The sequence below is a fragment of the Geotrypetes seraphini genome, chromosome 1 (assembly GCF_902459505.1).
Source record: "Geotrypetes seraphini chromosome 1, aGeoSer1.1, whole genome shotgun sequence".
Lineage (NCBI taxonomy): Eukaryota > Metazoa > Chordata > Amphibia > Gymnophiona > Dermophiidae > Geotrypetes > Geotrypetes seraphini.
In genome coordinates this window covers 534374361-534392995 of record NC_047084.1, presented here as the reverse complement: position 1 = coordinate 534392995, position 18635 = coordinate 534374361, and the positions used below count along the sequence as shown (strand labels likewise).

General features: G+C 47.7%; 1 protein-coding gene across 3 annotated transcripts in view; it reads right to left on the bottom strand.

The window, feature by feature from the left end:
* The window catches only part of PGGT1B (protein geranylgeranyltransferase type I subunit beta), an 85197-nt gene extending 68405 nt beyond the window's left edge, over window positions 1–16792 (bottom strand). The window contains exons 1-2 of one of the 3 annotated variants that reach the window (XM_033929082.1): window positions 16737–16792; window positions 3459–3577 (exon numbers count right to left, since the gene is read on the bottom strand). In XM_033929082.1, the coding sequence (XP_033784973.1) occupies window positions 3459–3577; window positions 16737–16792 (175 nt within the window). Of the gene's footprint in view, window positions 1–3458; window positions 3578–16014; window positions 16294–16736 lie in introns of those variants that run through there. The other 2 variants (XM_033929080.1, XM_033929081.1) reach the window with 2 other exon arrangements.
* Window positions 16793–18635: the final 1843 nt, after the last annotated feature.

Here is an 18635-nt window from a genome sequence, read left to right as displayed (position 1 = left end):
AATAAAATCATATACTTAAATAGTAAAAACATTAAATGTTTACATTTAACAGAAAAAATGATATATAAAACCAAGCAATTCGTGAATCAGAAATTCATGGATATACAGAACTATGTATATAAAACAGGGCTATACACAAGGAAAAGATAAGCCAAATATGTCAATTATAGGCAACATGCAGGTGGGCAAAAGTGATAAAGAGCACATGATGACTAGTGGACTAGCAAAAAGGTGATCAGGTGAAAATACAAGCTAAGTTATGAATTGCAAAGGCAGTGCTTAATTATGTATTTCAGGTGCTAAAAACAGAGCACATACCTAGAGAGGGAAAAACAAACAGCAAGCTTCTCTCTAGTATAACAGCTTACAAAACCATCTAACAAACTATATAAGTTAAACAGGCAGGCAAGAGTGGTGCAATGACAAGTCATGAATAAGACAGATTATGTATTGGAAATTAATATACAAAAGCTTGACAAAGATCTTACATAGGAGATTCAGACTAAGATCTCATGCTTACTTGATATTGCAAAAGAAGGGGGTTTCCTTACAGATAAAGAATTGAGTTTTTTTGAAGGTTTCATTCCCTAGGACCCGTTACCTATATTTGCATATGATAAAACTAATTTCTCTCCTCTCTTCCTAGTAAACCTATTGTTTCAGGATCAGTTCGCTTCTTTCAGTACTAGTTGAGAAATTTGAGACCTTTCATACCATCCATCCCTTCTTATGTACGCGACTCAGCACATATAATACAGATGTTAGAAGAGGTTCATGTTAATGGTGTTATCTAGCTAGTTACTATGGATATTGAATCACTTTATACAAACATTTTGCAGCAAGAGGATACAAATTATTAGGAACACTTTAAATGAATGGAGATCTGAGGATACCAAAAGAATTCCTTACAGCATTGCCTCACAGAACAATTATTTCCATTTTAAAGGTAATTTTTACAAAACAAATCAAAGGCACTACAATGGGTGATACAATGGCCCCATCTATCGCAAACCTCTGTAACAGAATTCAAAAATAAGTTTTTACAGGACCACACATTTGTAGATAATATCATTTTATGGTGTTGTTATACAGACATTCTGATTATCTGGACAGGTACTGAAGAAAAATTATTAACCTTTCATGAATGGCTTAATGGATGAGATTCTAATTTAAAATTCCAGATGAATTATAATGGATCAAATAAACCCTTTATGGACATATTAATAGTCTACGAGGATGGTACCTTCAAAAAGGTATAAAAAGGATGGAGTCAGTCCAGAGGAAGGCTACTAAAATGGTATGTGGTCTTCATCATAAGGCATATGGGGACAGACATAAAGATCTCAATCTGTATAGTATACTTTGTAGGAAAGACGGGAGAGGGGAGATATGATGGAGACGTTTAAATACCTACGTAATGTAAATGTGTATGAGTTGAGTCTCTTTAATTTGAAAGGAAACTGCAATGAGAGTTAAGAGGTAATCTAAGGAAATACTTTTTGCAAAAAGGTTGGTAGATACATGGAAGAGTCTCCCAGAAGAGGTGGTGGAGACAGATAGGCACGTGGGATCTCTCAAGAGAGAAAGGGATAATGGTTACTGCGGATGGGCAGACTAGATGGACCATTTGGCCTTTATCTGCCATCATGTTTTTATATTACTCTTTACAGAAAAGAAACTGATACAAGTAAGAGGCTACATTACACCAGCTGCCATAGTCTGGCCCTGAAGAGAAATTTACCTTTTAGTCAACTTCTATAAGTTAAACATTTGTGTTCAACCAAACAATATTATGCTCACTCCCATGTAATGCGTGAAAGGTTTAAAGGAAAGAGGATACCCAATTATATTGAAAAAGGAATGGATAAAGCTTGACCATAGAAACTTGATGGCAGATACTATGGCCGAGACTATGGCAACCAAAAACCACTGTCTTAACAGTAAGGTCTAGCAAAGAAGCTTCTGAAAAAGGCTCGTATGGCGCACGGGCCAGGCCCTTCAAGAACACTTTGAGGTCCCATGACAGGAACCATCTGTGTAACAGGGGACTCAATCTGAGCGTCCCCCTCAAAAAAACAAGTGATATCTAGGTGAGAAGCCAGAGACAAAGTCCACTCTGAGCCTGAAAGCATGAGATACCGACCAGAAAGCTGCACTTTAAGAGACAAAACCGCAAGGCCCTTTTCAAGACTGGCTTGCAGGAAAGAAAGGATAACTGAAACAGGAGTCCTCTCCGGTTCTACCTTGGCACACTGTACCTGGAAGGTCTTCTAGGTATTATTAGTGTGAGCTGCAAATGACACAGGCTTCTTTGTCCTAAGGAAAGTCGTAACCACAACCTCCGAATAACCCTTCTGAATCAAAGCCATGACCTCAAGAGCCATGCCGTAAGATCAAAGCATTCTGACTTCTCCATCCGAACCAGGCCTTAACTGAGGAGCCCTGTATGAAAAGGCAGTTTCAGGAACCTGCCTCTCTGCAACGCACCAGATCCGTATACCGAGGTCTGTGGAGCCAGTCCAGGGCCACTAGGATCACCAGCCCCGATGGTTTGCTGACCAGCATTGTGCTTTCCAAATGCATGCCTGGGCTGAAAAACCCTGCTGCTGCTGTTCTACACTGGGCCACTGCGGGGCCTTGAGCATCAGCACATGCTCAAGGCCTTCTGGCTCCCGCCCTCTCCGAGTGTGAGTGTGTGTGTATGGGGGGAGGGGGATTCTTGGGACTGAAAGCTTACATCTCCAACTACACAGAAAATTCTTTGTTGCCAAATCTAACCTTTTTTTTTTCTTTTTAGTCATGAGACAAATTGTAGTCGTTTCTCACTCTCAGCAGTATGGGCTCCATGGTGTGTAAGCAGGCCCATCATTTCATATCATGCGCTCAGTTAGGCCAGGGGTATCCAACCTTTTGGCTTCCCTGAGCCTATTGGCCGAAAAAAAAATGTTTCTGGGGCCGCACAAATGCTGCAGCAAGACAGAGGAGGAAGCCAGCAATACGGTAAACACCCGGGGGTAGCAGAGGAAAACACTGCATTGCCCTTGACCGGGGCCACACAAAATACTTCACGGGGCCGCATGTCACCCTCGGGCCGCAGGTTGGACACCCCTGAGTTAGGCTATAGCATATCTACTCCCAACATACCAGAAATTAAATATTAGTCTCCTGAGTAGTCAAGCAACTAGGAATTTTCTATGTTCTATGGGGATGTAAGTTTTAAGTACTGAACACCTCCCCCCAATATCATTCACTATCCCAACACTTTGCTGGTTCTCTTAACTAGTTTTATTCTTGGTGGATTAACAGAGTACTGTAGTTATATTTGATCAATTCTGCACAAAGTAAAACACAAGATGGGTATAAATAATCTGCTTAAGAAAATTATTCCTTACTAACATGAAATTGGTCAATGAAACTGATGATATAAATTTAAAAAAAAAAACACAAAACTCACTCACTGTCTTCTGTGGGAAGGACCTGCAGGGAATAAATCCACTCTATTATTTCAGGTTTGTTCACCATATCCAAGGCATCCAGCATATCCAGGCCAGAGAGGGCAAAGAACGCAATTGTCAATCTATTAAATACAAAATCAAGTACATGTTAAGGATGATGCTTTACAATGGTCAGAAAAACCTATATAACTAAGGAAGAGATATATATGTATTTTCCTCAGACATGTGGAGTGTAATTTTATAACATATCATCTAGATTGGAAGTCCAAGAATATGCCTATTTTGAAAATATTTTCTAAAGATGTAAAGAAAGCTTTGTGATTTTGTAAGAGCCTCACAAACCCTTCATAATTGTATGAGTAGTTAAAGCGAACTAATATAGGTATATTTATCAAATTTTATATACCCTCCCCTTGCTAACAAATGAGCCAAAGATCATATACGTAAAAAAATTACTAATGGTAACATTTTTATAAACCACATGCCCAATATTCAAAAAATGTTACGCTCTTAAAACTTAAGCACCTAAATTTATGCCTTATTTTCAGCTTAAAAGTTATGCTTATAAATGTAGGAGTGCCATGCAGAAAGGGGACAGCTTTAGCAGTGAATTTCTTTGATTGGAAGGGCTTTGGCATCTGCACCAATCACTGAACATGCTCTACTACTTTGGAATGGTCCTGAGCCCAAAGTAGGCGGCCCAGATCTTCAAACCCCTCCTCCCAAGTCCAATACCTCTCTCTTTTTTTTCCTTCCCTCCCTCCCCTCCCTAACCACAGTTCTTCAATTCCCTCCCTCCTCACATGGTTCAGCATCTATCCCTCCCTGACTGCGGTTCTCTTTCAATTTCCGCTCCCTCACAATCTGGCATCCCTCCCTCCCCGATTATGGCTCTCTTCCTCCTTCCCTCCCACCCTCATACGGTGCGGCATCTCTCCTTTTCCTCCTAACTGCAATTCTCTTTCACTTCTATCCCTTCCCCCCCCACAGTGGCTCGTTATCTCAACTTCTCCTCCTCACCACACCGCATTTTCCAAACACAGCCAAGTCTTCAGTCCTGCAGTGCCAGTGGTAGCCATAATCAAAGGCTGCCGGTGGCCTGCATGCGGCCTTTCTCTCTGTCCCGGATTGCCCCTTCTGAAAAAAGGAATCTGCATCAAAAGGTCAGGTCAAGTCAGATGGAAAGGCTGGTGCAGGCCACAGGCAGCCTTCAAGTTCAGTTGGCGCTGCAGGGCCAAAGACTCCCCTGCATTTAGAAAGGTACTGCAGGTGTATGGGGAGGGGGAAACAAGAGCTGCAGTCAGGTCTAGGAGACATGTCGACCACGCACAGAGGCAGAAGGGGGAAGAACTGATTTATTAATTGCAATTAAACTTTTAATCACAATTAATAATTAAGGCATTAATCATGATTAACATGCAGCTCTAATAACTTTTGAAAAATACTGTGGGCTTATAACTGGGCAGGGAATCTTATCCATATGGTCATACATCTGCTTAATACATTGGAAGCTGCGTTAAACAGAGCACTGAATCACTGAAATGAACCTTCTCTCCAAGATACTGCCTCCTTAGCTTCCTGATTTTGCTTTTGCAAACTGAAAAGTTTACAATTACACTACTGTTCAAAGAACTTCTCTGAAGAGTTTTGCGGAGTTCAGCTACACTACTCAGAACTGAGTGAGGGAGATGAGAGCATCCCAGGGAGAGGAAGAACCAAAGCTTGAAATCCCTAAAATTGCAGGATCCATGACCACTAGGAGGCATAAAGTAGTGGTGGGTTGGCGATTCCCTTCTGAGGGGTACAGAAGTGTCCATCTGCAGACCAGACATGATGTCCCAGGAGGTATACTGTCTACCTGGTGCTAAAATCCAAGATGTTACAGAGAGATCGCCAAGACTCATCAAGCCTGTTGACTATTATCCGATGCTGTTCATCTACATTGGCACTAATGATACTGCCAGGTACCCCTGTGAACGTATCAAAAGTGACTTTTGTTAAACTGTTTAAAAATTAAACTAAAAGCAACAAGAAGTAGAAGTTTTTCCCAGTATGTGCTAAAATCCAACGTTTTAGAACATAAGAAATGCCTTCACCGGATCAGACCCCAGGTCCATCTAGTCCGGCGACCCGCACACGCGGAGGCCAATCCATGTTTTCCCTGCTGAAGACCTTGTTTAACCATATCCCTCAATGTGTTTTGCAAGAAGGTGTGCATCCAACTTGCCCTTGAATCCTGGAATGGTGGTCTCAGACACAACCTCCTCCGGGAGAGCATTCCAAGCGTCCACCACTCGCTGTGTGAAACAGAACTTCCTGATATTTGTCTTTGGCCTGTTGTCCCTCAGTTTCAGTCCATGACTCCTTGCCCGAGTCACATTTGACAATGTGAATAACGAAGTTTCTTGCTCAATTTTGTCGAAACCTTTTAGTATTTTGAAAGTCTCTATCATGTCCCCTCGCAGCCTTCTCTTTTCGAGGGTGAACAAAGCACAGTTACTTACCGTAACAGGTGTTATCCAGAGACAGCAGGCAGATATTCTCACATGTGGGTGACGTCATCTACGGAGCCCCAGCGCGGACAGCTTTTCAAGCAAACTTGATTGAAGTTTCAAGCTTGCTATGCTGCACCACGCATGTGCATGCCTTCTCCCTCCACTAGAGGGCGCATCCCACCTCGTGGTCCTCAGTTCCATAGCCAGCAAAGAAGCCATCCCCGGGAAGGAGGGCGGGTTGTGAGAATATCTGCCTGCTGTCCCTGGATAACACCTGTTACGGTAAGTAACTGTGCTTTATCCCAGGACAAGCAGGCAGCATATTCTCACATGTGGGTGACCTCCAAGCCAACCAAAAAAAAAAGGCAGGTGGGAGGATGGCAATTTAAGAGAACAGGTTACGCAAAACCGACTGGCCAAACTGGCCGTAGCTTCTGGACAACGTATCCAGACAGTAATGGGAGGTGAAAGTATGAACCGAAGACCAAGTGGCAGCCTTACAGATGTCCTCGACCGGAGAAAAGCCACAGAAGCTGCCATAGCTCGGACCTTATGCCCCTTGACTCGACCATGGAGCGTGAGACCAGCCTGAGCGTAGCAAAAAGAGATACAAGCAGCTAACCAGTTGGACAAGGTGCGCTTGGAAACAGGACGTCCCAACCGATTAGGGTCGAAGGACAAAAACAATTGAGGAACCTTCGGATGAGACTTAGTGCGCTGGAGATAAAAGGCCAACGCCCTCTTACAGTCAAGCGTGTGAAGCGCCACCTCACCAGGATGAGAGTGGGGCTTCGGAAAAAACACCGGAAGAACAATGGACTGATTTAGGTGGAAATCAGACACAACTTTAGGTAAAAATTTAGGATGAGTGCGAAGAACCACCTTGTCATGATGGAAGACAGTAAAAGGCGGGTCCGCAACCAAAGCCTGCAACTCACTAATCCGACGAGCGGACGTGAGCGCGAGCAAAAAGATCACTTTCCAAGTGAGAAACTTAAGATGAGATTTGTCAATAGGCTCAAATGGAGGCTTCATCAGCTGAGCCAAAACCACATTAAGATCCCAAACTACAGGAGGAGGTTTCAAAGGAGGATGAACATTCACAAGTCCCCTCATGAAACGAGCAACCAGAGGATGAAGAGAGAGAGACCGACCCTCGAGATGCCGATGGAAAGCAGCAACAGCGCTGAGATGCACCTGAATGGAAGTCGTCTTCAACCCGGACTGGGACAAATGCAACAAATATTCCAGAACCGAAGACACCGGGACCGAACCCGGATCCACATGATGCGAAGAACACCAGGAGGAAAATCTTGTCCATTTCTGAGAATAACAAAGCCGAGTCGAAACCTTACGCGAGGCCTCCAACATGTCCCGTACAGACTGAGAAACGGGAAGCGAAGTCAAGGGGAAAGGAACCAAGCCATCAGATGTAAGGACTGAAGATTGGGATGCAACAGTGACCCCCGACTCTGAGACAGCAGAGAGGGAAAAACTGGCAGTAGCCGAGGCTCCCTGACACTGAGTTGAAGAAGCAGGGAGAACCAGTGCTGACGAGGCCAACGAGGCGCAATGAGAATCATAGTGGCTCTGGTCGATTTGCGATGTACCAACTTCCTCAAGATCAGAGGGAAAGGAGGAAACGCATAGAGGAACCTCCCTCCCCAGTCGAGAAGAAAGGCATCGGCCTCTAGACGTTCCGGGGGATACATCCGAGAACAATAGAGAGGCAGTTTGTGGGTCTCCGGGGAGGCAAACAGATCCACCTGAGGAGTCCCCCAGCGGGCGAAGACCTCTTGCAGAACACGGGAGTTGAGCGACCACTCGTACGGCTGGAGAAGACGACTGAGTTTGTCGGCCAGACAGTTCCTCTCCCCCTGAATGTAAACTGCCCGAAGGAAGATCTTCTGGGAGACCGCCCATTCCCAAAGGCGCAGGGCTTCCCGACACAGGGACCAAGAGCCCGTTCCCCCTTGCTTGTTCACATAGTACATGGCCACTTGATTGTCCGTCCTCACGAGGACTACCTGATCGTGCAGCAGGTGGCAGAACGCTCGAGCAGCCAGAAAAATGGCATGAAGCTCCAACACATTGATGTGACAAAGGCGGTCCTCCGCCGACCATAGACCTTGAGTCCGCAGACCGTCGAGATGAGCCCCCCACGCGTACTCCGAAGAGTCCGTGGTCAGGACCTTGCGATGCGGAGGGACGAGAAAGAGCAAACCCCCAGAAAGATTGGAAGAGTCGGTCCACCAACGGAGCGAGCGTCTCAAGGAAGGAGTCACTTGTACAGGGCTGGAGACCGGGTCCCGATCCTGACGCCACTGGGAGGCCAGGGTCCACTGAGGAAGCCTCAGGTGCAAGCGGGCGAACGGCGTGACATGCACTGTCGACACCATGTGGCCGAGCAGAATCATCAGACTCTGAGCCGATACTGAGGGCTGTAGCGAAATCTGACGGCTCAGTCGAAGCAGGGCCTCCAACCGAGGAGCGGGGAGGAACGAACGGAGACGAACCATGTCCAGCACGACTGGACTGGCCCCGATGAACTGAAGGGATTGAGCAGGGCACAGTTGGGACTTGGGAAAGTTCACTTCGAACCCCAGACGTTGAAGGAAGGTGATAGTCTGTCGGGTCGCTGAGATAACCCCCTCCCTGGAGGAGGCCTTGATCAGCCAGTCGTCCAGGTAGGGAAAAACCTGCAGACCCTGAGAACGCAGGGCCGCCGCGACTACCATCATGCACTTCGTGAAGACTCGAGGGGACAAAGCCAATCCAAAGGGGAGGACCCGATATTGAAGGTGCAATTCCCCCACCTGGAACCGTAGAAACTTGCGGAAGGCGGGATGCACCGGAACATGGGTATAAGCTTCCTTCAGGTCCAGGGAGCACATCCAGTCCCCCTCGTCCAAGAGTGGATACAGGACCGGAAGCGATAACATACGGAACTTCTCCCGGACAAGAAACTTGTTGAGCTTCCGGAGGTCCAAAATGGGGCGCAAGTCCCCGGTCTTTTTCGGGACCAAAAAATAACGGGAGTAAAACCCCTGTCCCCGTTGTTCGGGGGGAATCGGCTCCACCGCCCGAAGGCTCAACAGGGCCTTGGCTTCCGAGAGAAGAAGAGGAAGCTGCGCTCGGTAGGAAAACGACGCGTCTGGCGGATTGTCCGGCAGCGCAGTCATGAAGTTTAGTGAGTAACCCTCCGAGATGACACGGAGTACCCAAGCATCCGAAGTGATCAGAGCCCAGGCCGAATGAAAAATCCTTAGCCGCCCCCCGATGGGAAGCGGGGTCGGCGAAAGCGCGGAGGGGGCCCGCCCCCATCCGCTCAGCACGTCAAAAAGACGGCGCCGGCTTAGACGCCCCTTGCGCTGGAGGCTTCTGGTGCTGTATCCTGGCCTGCTGAGGCGGACGCCGGGGGGAAGGCCTGGAGAATGCCGGTGTAGACTTCTGCGGATAACGCCGCGGCGGAGGTCTATAAGGTTTCGGAGTCGCCAACTTGGCCTTAGGATGGACCAAGGAGGCGAGAGAGCGCTCATGTTCAGACAGGCGTTTAGTTGCCGCCTCCAGAGACTCATCAAAAAGTTCCGATCCGACGCATGGTAAATTGGCCAGGCGCTCTTGCAAATTCAGGTCAATATCCACCGTGCGCAGCCACGCAAGACGGCGCATCGCCACCGCGAAGGCGGAGACCCGTGACGACAATTCAAAAGCGTCATAGATGGCATGAAAGAGGAACAAGCGCAGCTGAGACAAGGTTTCCATAAACTCGCCAAAGTCTCTCTTATGCGAATCCGGCATAACCCCGTGATAACGGGGCATCGCCTTCACCATCTTGCACAGGTAGGACGAGAAGGTGAAAGCGTAATTAAGCACACGGTTAGCCATCATCGAATTGTGATAGAGGCGGCGCCCAAACTTATCTAGGGTCCGCCCCTCACGCCCGGGCGGAACCGCAGCCGAAACCCGAGAAGGCTGGGACTTTTTCAGAGCCGACTCCACCAGTAAAGACTGGTGGGACAACTGCGCCTTCTCGAACCCCTTACAGGGGACTGTGCGGTACTTTGACTCCATTTTCGAGGGAACCGCCATGACAGCATAAGGGGAGTCCATGTTCCGCAAAAATGCCTGATGTAGAATTTTGTTTAAAGGCAGGCGCGGAGACTCACGTGGGGGATATGGCAAATCTTGCCCCTCCAGAAACTCCTTTGAATATTGGGACCCAGACAAAAGGTCGAGGTCCAAAGCCTTCCCCATGTCAATGACAAATCTCGAGAAAGAGGAGGGCCTCACGGTCGGGGAAGGAGATCGAGAGGCCCGGCCCGTCAAGAAGGATGGGGAAGCCTCCCGGGAATACCTGGGTTCCCGCCCGGTACCAGACTCCGAGCCCCACGAAGCCACACCACAGGATTTCGTCAGGGTCGGCGACCTCCGATGCCCCGAGGAACCCCTCGGGGAAGTCCCCGGGGTACGAGGCACCGAGGCAAGCTCCATCCTCCTCGGGGAGGAGTCCCTTGATCCCCTTCCCTCCGAGGAACACACAAGCCTCGGGTTATCCAGGCGGAGCTCCGAGACCTTCAGAGCCTTCGTGTGCCTCGCCAGCGAAGAGCGACCCCGCCGCCGAGGCGACCCCCGAGGGCGCTTAGGCTTGCGGGACCGATGCTTCATCCGAGGCCGACCCGAGGGAGAGGATCCCCGGGAGGACCTCGACGAGGAAGAGGAAATCCGGCGAACCCTGCGCACCTTGTCCCGAGGCCGCACACTCCGCTCAGGCTGGTCGACTACCGAGGTCGAGGGCAAGGTCGGGGTCGAGGTCGAGGCTGCCAAGGCCAAAGCCGGCTGCATGTGGGCCAGGGCGAAGGACAGCTCCGAGGCGATCATCGCCCGGAGCATGTCTTGAAAAACGGGGACAGCCATCATAGATGGCATGTCCGAAGTCGGCGGGTGCTCCCTCGAGGGCGACCTCGGCAACGAGTATTCCCGCGGGGCACCCGACTTTGACGGCCGGGGCGGGGCCGAGGACGACCCACCCGCCCCCGTCGAGGAGCCTGAGGATGGCTTCTTCGAAGACCCTAGAGCCGAGGAAGGAAGCGAGGACTTACCCAGATTCGGCTTTGGGGTCGAAGACGCCGGTTTCGAAGAGGAAGGCAGCCGCGGCGAGGTCGAGGGAGTCGAGGTCGAGGCCGGGGCCGAAGCCGAGGCTGACGTCGAGGCCTTTCCCGCCGCGGGGTCCACAGCAAAGAGCTCCGCCATACGGGCACGCCGGCAGCGGAGAGCACGCGGTTGGAACGTGGAGCACCGAGAGCAGGAGTCAGTGGGGTGATCTGCCCCCAGGCAAATCAGGCACCACCGGTGGGGATCGGTGATCGAGAGCAACCGATCGCACCGGATGCACTTTTTAAAGCCCGTCAAGGGATGGGACATGAACTCAAAAAACGGCCGGGAACGAACAAGGTCCCGCGGCCGCGGCTTCCGGGAGCCCCCGGAGCCGAACAAAAACTTTTTTTTTTTTTTCCGACTTATACCGTACACGCGAACTAAGAAAATAACAAACAAAGCACAGCGATCGAGAAAAATCAATCAGCCGCGGTGGCAGAAGGCAAAAAGGCACGGAGCACAAAACGAACAGGGCTTCTGGCTCCGCGGAAGAAACAGAACTGAAGACCACGAGGTGGGGATGCGCCCTCTAGTGGAGGGAGAAGGCATGCACATGCGTGGTGCAGCATAGCAAGCTTGAAACTTCAATCAAGTTTGCTTGAAAAGCTGTCCGCGCTGGGGCTCCGTAGATGACGTCACCCACATGTGAGAATATGCTGCCTGCTTGTCCTGGGATAATCCCAGTTTTCCGAGGCGTTATTTGTAACTCAAATTCTCGATGCCATTTACTAGCTTCGTGGCTCGCCTCTGCACCCTCTCCAGCAGGGTTATATCCTTCTTTAGGTAGGGAGACCAGTGTTGGATACAGTATTCCAAGTGTGGTCTGACCATTGCTCTGTAAAGCGGCATTATGACGTCCGCCGATCTACTCGTGATTCCCTTCTTTATCATGCCCAACATCCTGTTTGCTTTCTTTGCCGCCGCTGCGCACTGAGCTGATAGTTTCAGGGTCTTGTCTATTAGTATCCCCCAAATCTCTTTCTTGTTCGCTCTTGCCCAATGTTGCACCTAACATTTTATATTCATGTTCCTTATTTTTCTTATTCAGGTGCATCACTTTGCATTTTTCTATATTAAATTTCATCTGCCATTTTTCCGCCCATTTCTCTAGCTGGTCCAAATCTCTCTGGAGTTCTTCTCTGTCCTTTTGTGACCCAACTGCCCTACATAATTTTGTGTCGTCTGCAAACTTGATTAAATTACTTGTTGTTTCTTCTTCTAAGTCATTTATGAAGATATTGAACAAGATTGACCCAAGAATCGAACCCTGGGGCACACCGCTTGTTACCTTTTCCCAGTCCGAGAACTTCCCATTTATGGCCACCCTCTGCAATCTGTTTTTTATTTATTTATTTATTTATTCGATTTTTAGCCCGTCCTCCCAAAAGAGCCTAGAACGGGTTACAAAGTACATCCATAATAATCCAGACAGAGCAGAGATGACATTTTACATAAATTACAATATAGATGACAGTTTACATAAATTACAACATAGACATGACAATAAAACATATGTACTAAGTAGCACCTGGTGAAATTAAGTGACATAGGTGAGTTGACTGGGTGGCATTTCAGGGTGAATGACTAAGGCGCTGGGTTAGTAAAGAGGAAGGTTTTCACGGCCTTCCTGAAGTTCCAAAGACCATCTAGTGATCTGACAGATGGAGGGATTGTGTGCCAAAGTTTGGGTATGAAATGTGAATAGGAGCGTTTGCGGGCAGTTTCAGTTTTGAGGGAGCGGCCAGAAAGTATGGTCAGTTGTTTTTCTCCTTGGGACCTCAGTGGTCGTTTTGGGAAGTAGATTTGTAGTTTAGTTTTCATGTAGTACGGAATCGTTTCATGGAAGGTTTTGAAAGCGAGGAGCAGGGCCTTGAAGGTGCAGCGTTTTTGAATGGGCAGCCAGTGCATGGAAGCCAATGCAGGGGTAACATGGTCGCGGATGCCTAGGTTTTTCAGAAGGCGGATTGCAGCGTTTTGCACCCTTTGGAGGTGGGAGAGAGTTTTCCAGCCATCCGCCTATCTATCTTAGTATATCCCCTTCTATTCCATGGCTTTGTAGTTTCTTCAGAAGCCTTGCATGTGGAACCTTATCGAACGCTTTCTGGAAGTCCAAATATATTATATCCACCAGTTCGCCGTTATCGATATGTTTGTTCACCTCCTCAAAAAATTGAAGTAAATTCGTCAAACATGACTTCCCCTTCCTGAAGCCGTGTTGACTAGCTCTCATCAGATTGTGATTTTCCAGGTGTTGCACTATGCTATCCTTTATTAGAGCTTCAACCATCTTCCCAGGAACCGACGTAAGACTCACACCATTCCTACACACTGCTTATTACATTGGCCTCAGAGAGTGTTAAGAACGAGAACAGCATACCAACATGTCTACTGAAGAAAGTTAATTAAATAAAAGGGTAGTGCTACGATCATTTAACAAATCATTTTTAAAATGCAATAATGTTGCTTAGGTATTTCCTGACTCAGCTGATTTAATGTCTTGAATAGTAATACTATTTTCACTAAAAAAAATCCATCATTCCTAATTTAGCAAAAGGCACCAAACTACTTCTACAGTCTGTGAATTAGTCTAAATAAAGATCAAACTACAATGATATCTTTTCATTAAAGCTTAATACTTTGACTACATTCCCTACATCAGATCTAAATAAAAACAAACAGATCACAGCAAAGAAAAATGTTACCTGAATACATTAACTGAATCACAGATTGTATTATAATGGTGGCATAATGCAGATGATATTTTTATACTACTTGAGGTGGATCCATCTTTAACTTATCAGCAAACATGAGCCGCCCAGGCGGAAACAGGAAGTTGCATCAGAGGAGACGTTTCGGGGCAGCCACGCGCATGACTTGTGAAAAGGTTCGGGCCGTTCGAAGAAACTGTAAAACACCAGAAAAGATGAGAGAAAGGGAGGGAGAGAAATATTCCGAGGGAAAGAAATGCCCGGACCACGGCGATTAGGAGGGAGGGGGCTGCTGGACCGCATGATCATGAGGGGTGAGAACCGAGGCAACGTGCGTAAGATACAGGGCGGTGAATGGCCTTGTCCCCCTACCCGCCGCAACCAGTTTTTTTTCCTCCCTGTTCCAGTAGATTACCTATGTCATTTGCTATTTTGGAACTCTGGGAAGGGGAAATAGGAATATAACCCTTGCCAGGAAAGGTGGGGGGATGAAAAATGCAACAGATCTTTATTTATTTATTTATTTAGCCCGTCCTTCCAAAGAAGTCCACAATCTATTGCAAGACTACATTCACAATATAGGTCAGGACATGAGACGTGACATAAGTGATAATACAGCCTTGACAGACATAGCATAGTTGATAATGCAGCATTTATGTTACAGACATAACATAGATGATAGTACAGCTTCTGCATTACAGGCCTAAACATGGCTGATAGTATAGCATCTGCATTACAGTAGGTAGCACACTTCAGTTATACTAGGAGTAGTCATTAAGTTAGGTAGCTTAGGATAGATTAGTGAGCCAAGCTTGCAGGGAAGGGGAACTGACCAAGGTGGAGTAAGCAGGAACCTAATAGAGGGAAGAATCAGTAAGGAGCAAGTTGGGTCAGGAGGAAGTAAGGAGAAGCAAAGTGTAAAGATGGGGAGTGGAGTAAGTAAAGGGGGGGCAGTATTAAGCATCCTACCCCAAAACAAAAGTGAAACTATGTATTGGGAGAAAGAAAAGAGAGGAAAACATAAGCTGAGAGGAAGATGACAACAAAGCAGGGAGGGGTTGAAAAAAGTGGGGATGGTTTTGGAGAAGAGTATGGTTTGCACTTTGCACAGGTTAGGTAGGGAAGAAGAATTATTGAGGACTGGCTGGAAGAGGGAGAATATAGGTTGTATAGGGTGGGCTAAAAGGCATAGCTCGAGTGTAGTGTAGATGGGCTGGGACCAGAGTGGTAAACTTGCCATAAGTTGGGCTGGGAAGGAGAGAGACAGGTAAGCCTTTCAATACTTCCCCTAGCATTTCTTTTTTCCACAAGTCCTCCCTGTGTGTGTACCACCTGTTGTACTGTACATTTAAAGATATTCTGGCCTGTGTCCAATCCACAACCCACCATGCTCTTTCTTTTTAATGGACTTGGTAATTTATGACGAGTTAAGCAACCTCAGTCATTTTGAAAAGTTAGATCCTATGCTTAGAGGAGTGTTTCAAACGGAGATCCAAAGGATGAGAGCTTCACACACGGGTGCAACAACTCTATCCCTAAACAATAACTGCTAATATCTGGAAACTTAAAACGTTTGAATAAAGAACTAAAGTTTAACAGCTCACAAAGCACAACTCCTCTTTCGATTATTTAAAGCAGGGGTCCCCAAAGTCCCTCCTTGAGGGCCGAATCCAGTCGGGTTTTCAGGATTTCCCCAATGAATATGCATTGAAAGCAGTGCATGCATATAGCTCTCATGCATATTCATTGGGGAAATCCTGAAAACCCGACTGGATTCGGCCCTCAAGGAGGGACTTTGGGGACCCCTGATTTAAGGAATCACGACCTCCAGCTTCCTACAGAGCTAGAAGAAATACATTAAAGCTAGTTTCTGTAACACCGAAAAAGAAAACTAACCATACATCTTTAAAAAATGCAAATTCCTCCAAGGTACTTCTACATATTTCTATAGCGCTGCTAGACGTACGCAGCACTGTACAATAACATGTAAGTTACAATCCCTGCCTAGTCCAATATTAAACCGAAAATTTTGAAACCTCAAACACCGGCTAAATTAGCCTTGGTAAAAATCCCCCAAATCAATGCACTTGCAATAATAGGGTTCGTGCACTTCTTGCCGATGAAGCAGCCACATCCCCAATGTTTAATAACCAGCATAGAAGAACCGGCACGAACCGAAGCTGCCACTCAAAACCACACCTGATGTTACCTGCTAGTCTCCAAGGAAGAATAGCACTCGGGCAGCACCTGAAGACAGCGCTGGAAAAAGCGTACGTGCCTCTCCCGCAGAAACACCAAGCGCTCGGCGCACTCCGCATCTCCGTCCGCCATCGCGCCGTCTCTCCCCACTTCCGGCGCGGTCGTTCTACGTCAAATAAGAAGTTTGTTGAGAGGGTGATAACCAAGGATATCAATGCGCGCGTGCTCGAGATCTATCTACTTGGAAATAGGTAAAAGGCGGATCGTCTTATTCTCTACTGGTTCCTGCACCCTTTGGCGCGACGTTGCAGTGGAGAACGTGGGAGAGACCTGGCAGAGAATGGCGCATCCCAGCAGCTCCTTGATGTTTTAAATTTTATTCATTCAAGAGTCAGGGCAAAAAACCCACAAAACCAACAACATACATAACGTGACCATTCATTTTTTTTTCATCAAAACGGGACATTTATTAATTGTCAGTCCCGCCCCCAATATCTTCCATTCATTTTTCATTCATTCATTCATAATGGTAACCATAAAATTTAAAACAATATTTGGCAGGGTTTCAAAGATGTCAAGGCAGATGACTTTAAAATATACAAAGTCACCTCAGTAACTATAGAAAAATAGACAAATATAGTGCAAAATATAGACAGCAGATATAAATTCTCAAAACTGACACATTTTGATCATTAAATTGAAAATAAAATCATTTTTCCTACCTTTGCTGTCTGGTGATTTCATGAGTCTCTGGTTGTGTTTCCTTCTGACTGTGCATTCTTTCTTTTATTTTCTTTCTGCACTCAGGCCCAACAATTGTCCCTTTTTATTCCTTCCCTCCTTCCTATGTCCTTAGTGCCCCCAGTGCTCCTTTTTATGTCCTTAGTACCTCCTTCCCATGTCCTTAGTGCCCCCAGTCAGGGCAGGATTAACCAATAGGCCAAGTAGGCATGTGCCTAGGGCCCGATAAAGGAGGGCACCGACATTGTTTTTTCCAAACGGTGATGGGCCCCTCCAGCATCGATTGGCAACACGCCCCCCCCCCCCCCCATCAATGGAAAGTAAGACAACCAAGCAACGCAGGTAAGAAAGGCAACGGGAACTGTAATTGTGCAACGGTGCTGCTTGCCCAAAGCTTCCCTCTGACGCAGCTTCCTGTTTCCGCTTGGGCGCATGGTGGGGTGGGCAGAGGGCCCAGTGTACTTGTGTGCCTAGGGGCCCTCAACGAATTAATCCTGCCCTGCCCCCAGTGCCTCCTTCCTATATTCTTAGTGCCCTCTGTGCCTCCTTCCTATGTCCCCCCCCCCCACTGCCTTCAAGCCTTTGTCCCCCCCAATGCCTTCCAGTCTGTCCCACCCCTCCCCCGAAGCCAGCCTGCCTTCCTTCCTCCCTCCCTCCGTCCCTCTCTGCTGCGCCAAAGCCAGCCTCCCTCCTTCCCTCCAGCGCCCAATTCAACCACCCCCCTCCCTCGGGTCCGCCGCCACTTCTTGCCAGCCTCTCTCCTTACCTCCCTCCAGTGCTGATTCAACTCCTCTCCCTGTTATGCCATGCTGCTGCTTGCCACCCAGAAGCCTTCTTCCCAACGTCAATTCTGACGTCGGAGAGAAAGTTCCGGCCAGTCAATCACTGCTTGGCTGGCCCAGAACTTTCTCTCCAACATCAGAATTGACGTCGGGAAGAAGGCTTCTGGGCAGCAAGCAGCAGCATGGCAGAACAGGGGGGAGGTGTTGAATCAGTGCTGGAGGGAGGTAAGAGAGGCTGGCAAGCAGCAGCGGCTGTGGACCCGGGGGGGGGGGGGGTGTGAATTGGACACCGGAGGGAGGTAAGGAGGGAAGCTGGCTTTGGCGCAGCAGGGAGGGGAAGCGATCACCTGACCCGTTGGCCCCGCACCACAGCTTCAGGATGCTGTCCCTGAAAACAGGACATTTCGGCGTCCCGAAGTTGTGCGCGGAGACAACGGGACAGGGGATCTAAAAACAGGACATATGATCACCTTAAGCATACATCAAGTTAAAGCAACAGATTTTGTTCATGAACAAAATTTTACCATAGGCGGTGGGAGACTGAGATGTTTATTTAGGGTTCCTATTTGGCTCCAGAAAAAGGACGGATGGAAGTATGCCCCAGATGTTAGAGAATGACATGGGGACAAATTTGTCTTTGTTCCCGTCCCCACAAGTTCTTTTCCTATCTCGGCCCCATTCTTGCAAGCTCCATTATATACACAAGCCTCAAACACTTTAAAATCATAAGTGTTTGAGGCTTGTGCACTTAAGGCAGAGCTTACAGGAACGGGGCAGGGACAGCAAGTGACAAAACTCACGGGGGCAGGACAGGGAAATTGAGTGCCTGCAGTCATTCTCTACCAGATGTCTCAGTCTGTCCTCCTTACCTCCATTGCTTTCAGTGAAAGTAAAATGCAGATGTCAATCCTTTCTCTCTTTTCTGGAGCCATATGGTAACCCTATGTTTGCAAAGATATTAATGCAGAGTGGGATGGGATAAACAAATTTTGGGGTTCTGGAACACCTGTTCTTGCTAAGACAGTTTTGGACTAATTGCCCTGGGACAGAGATCAAACCCATCCTTCCTTACTGGAATCAAATCTGTCCCCGCAGAGC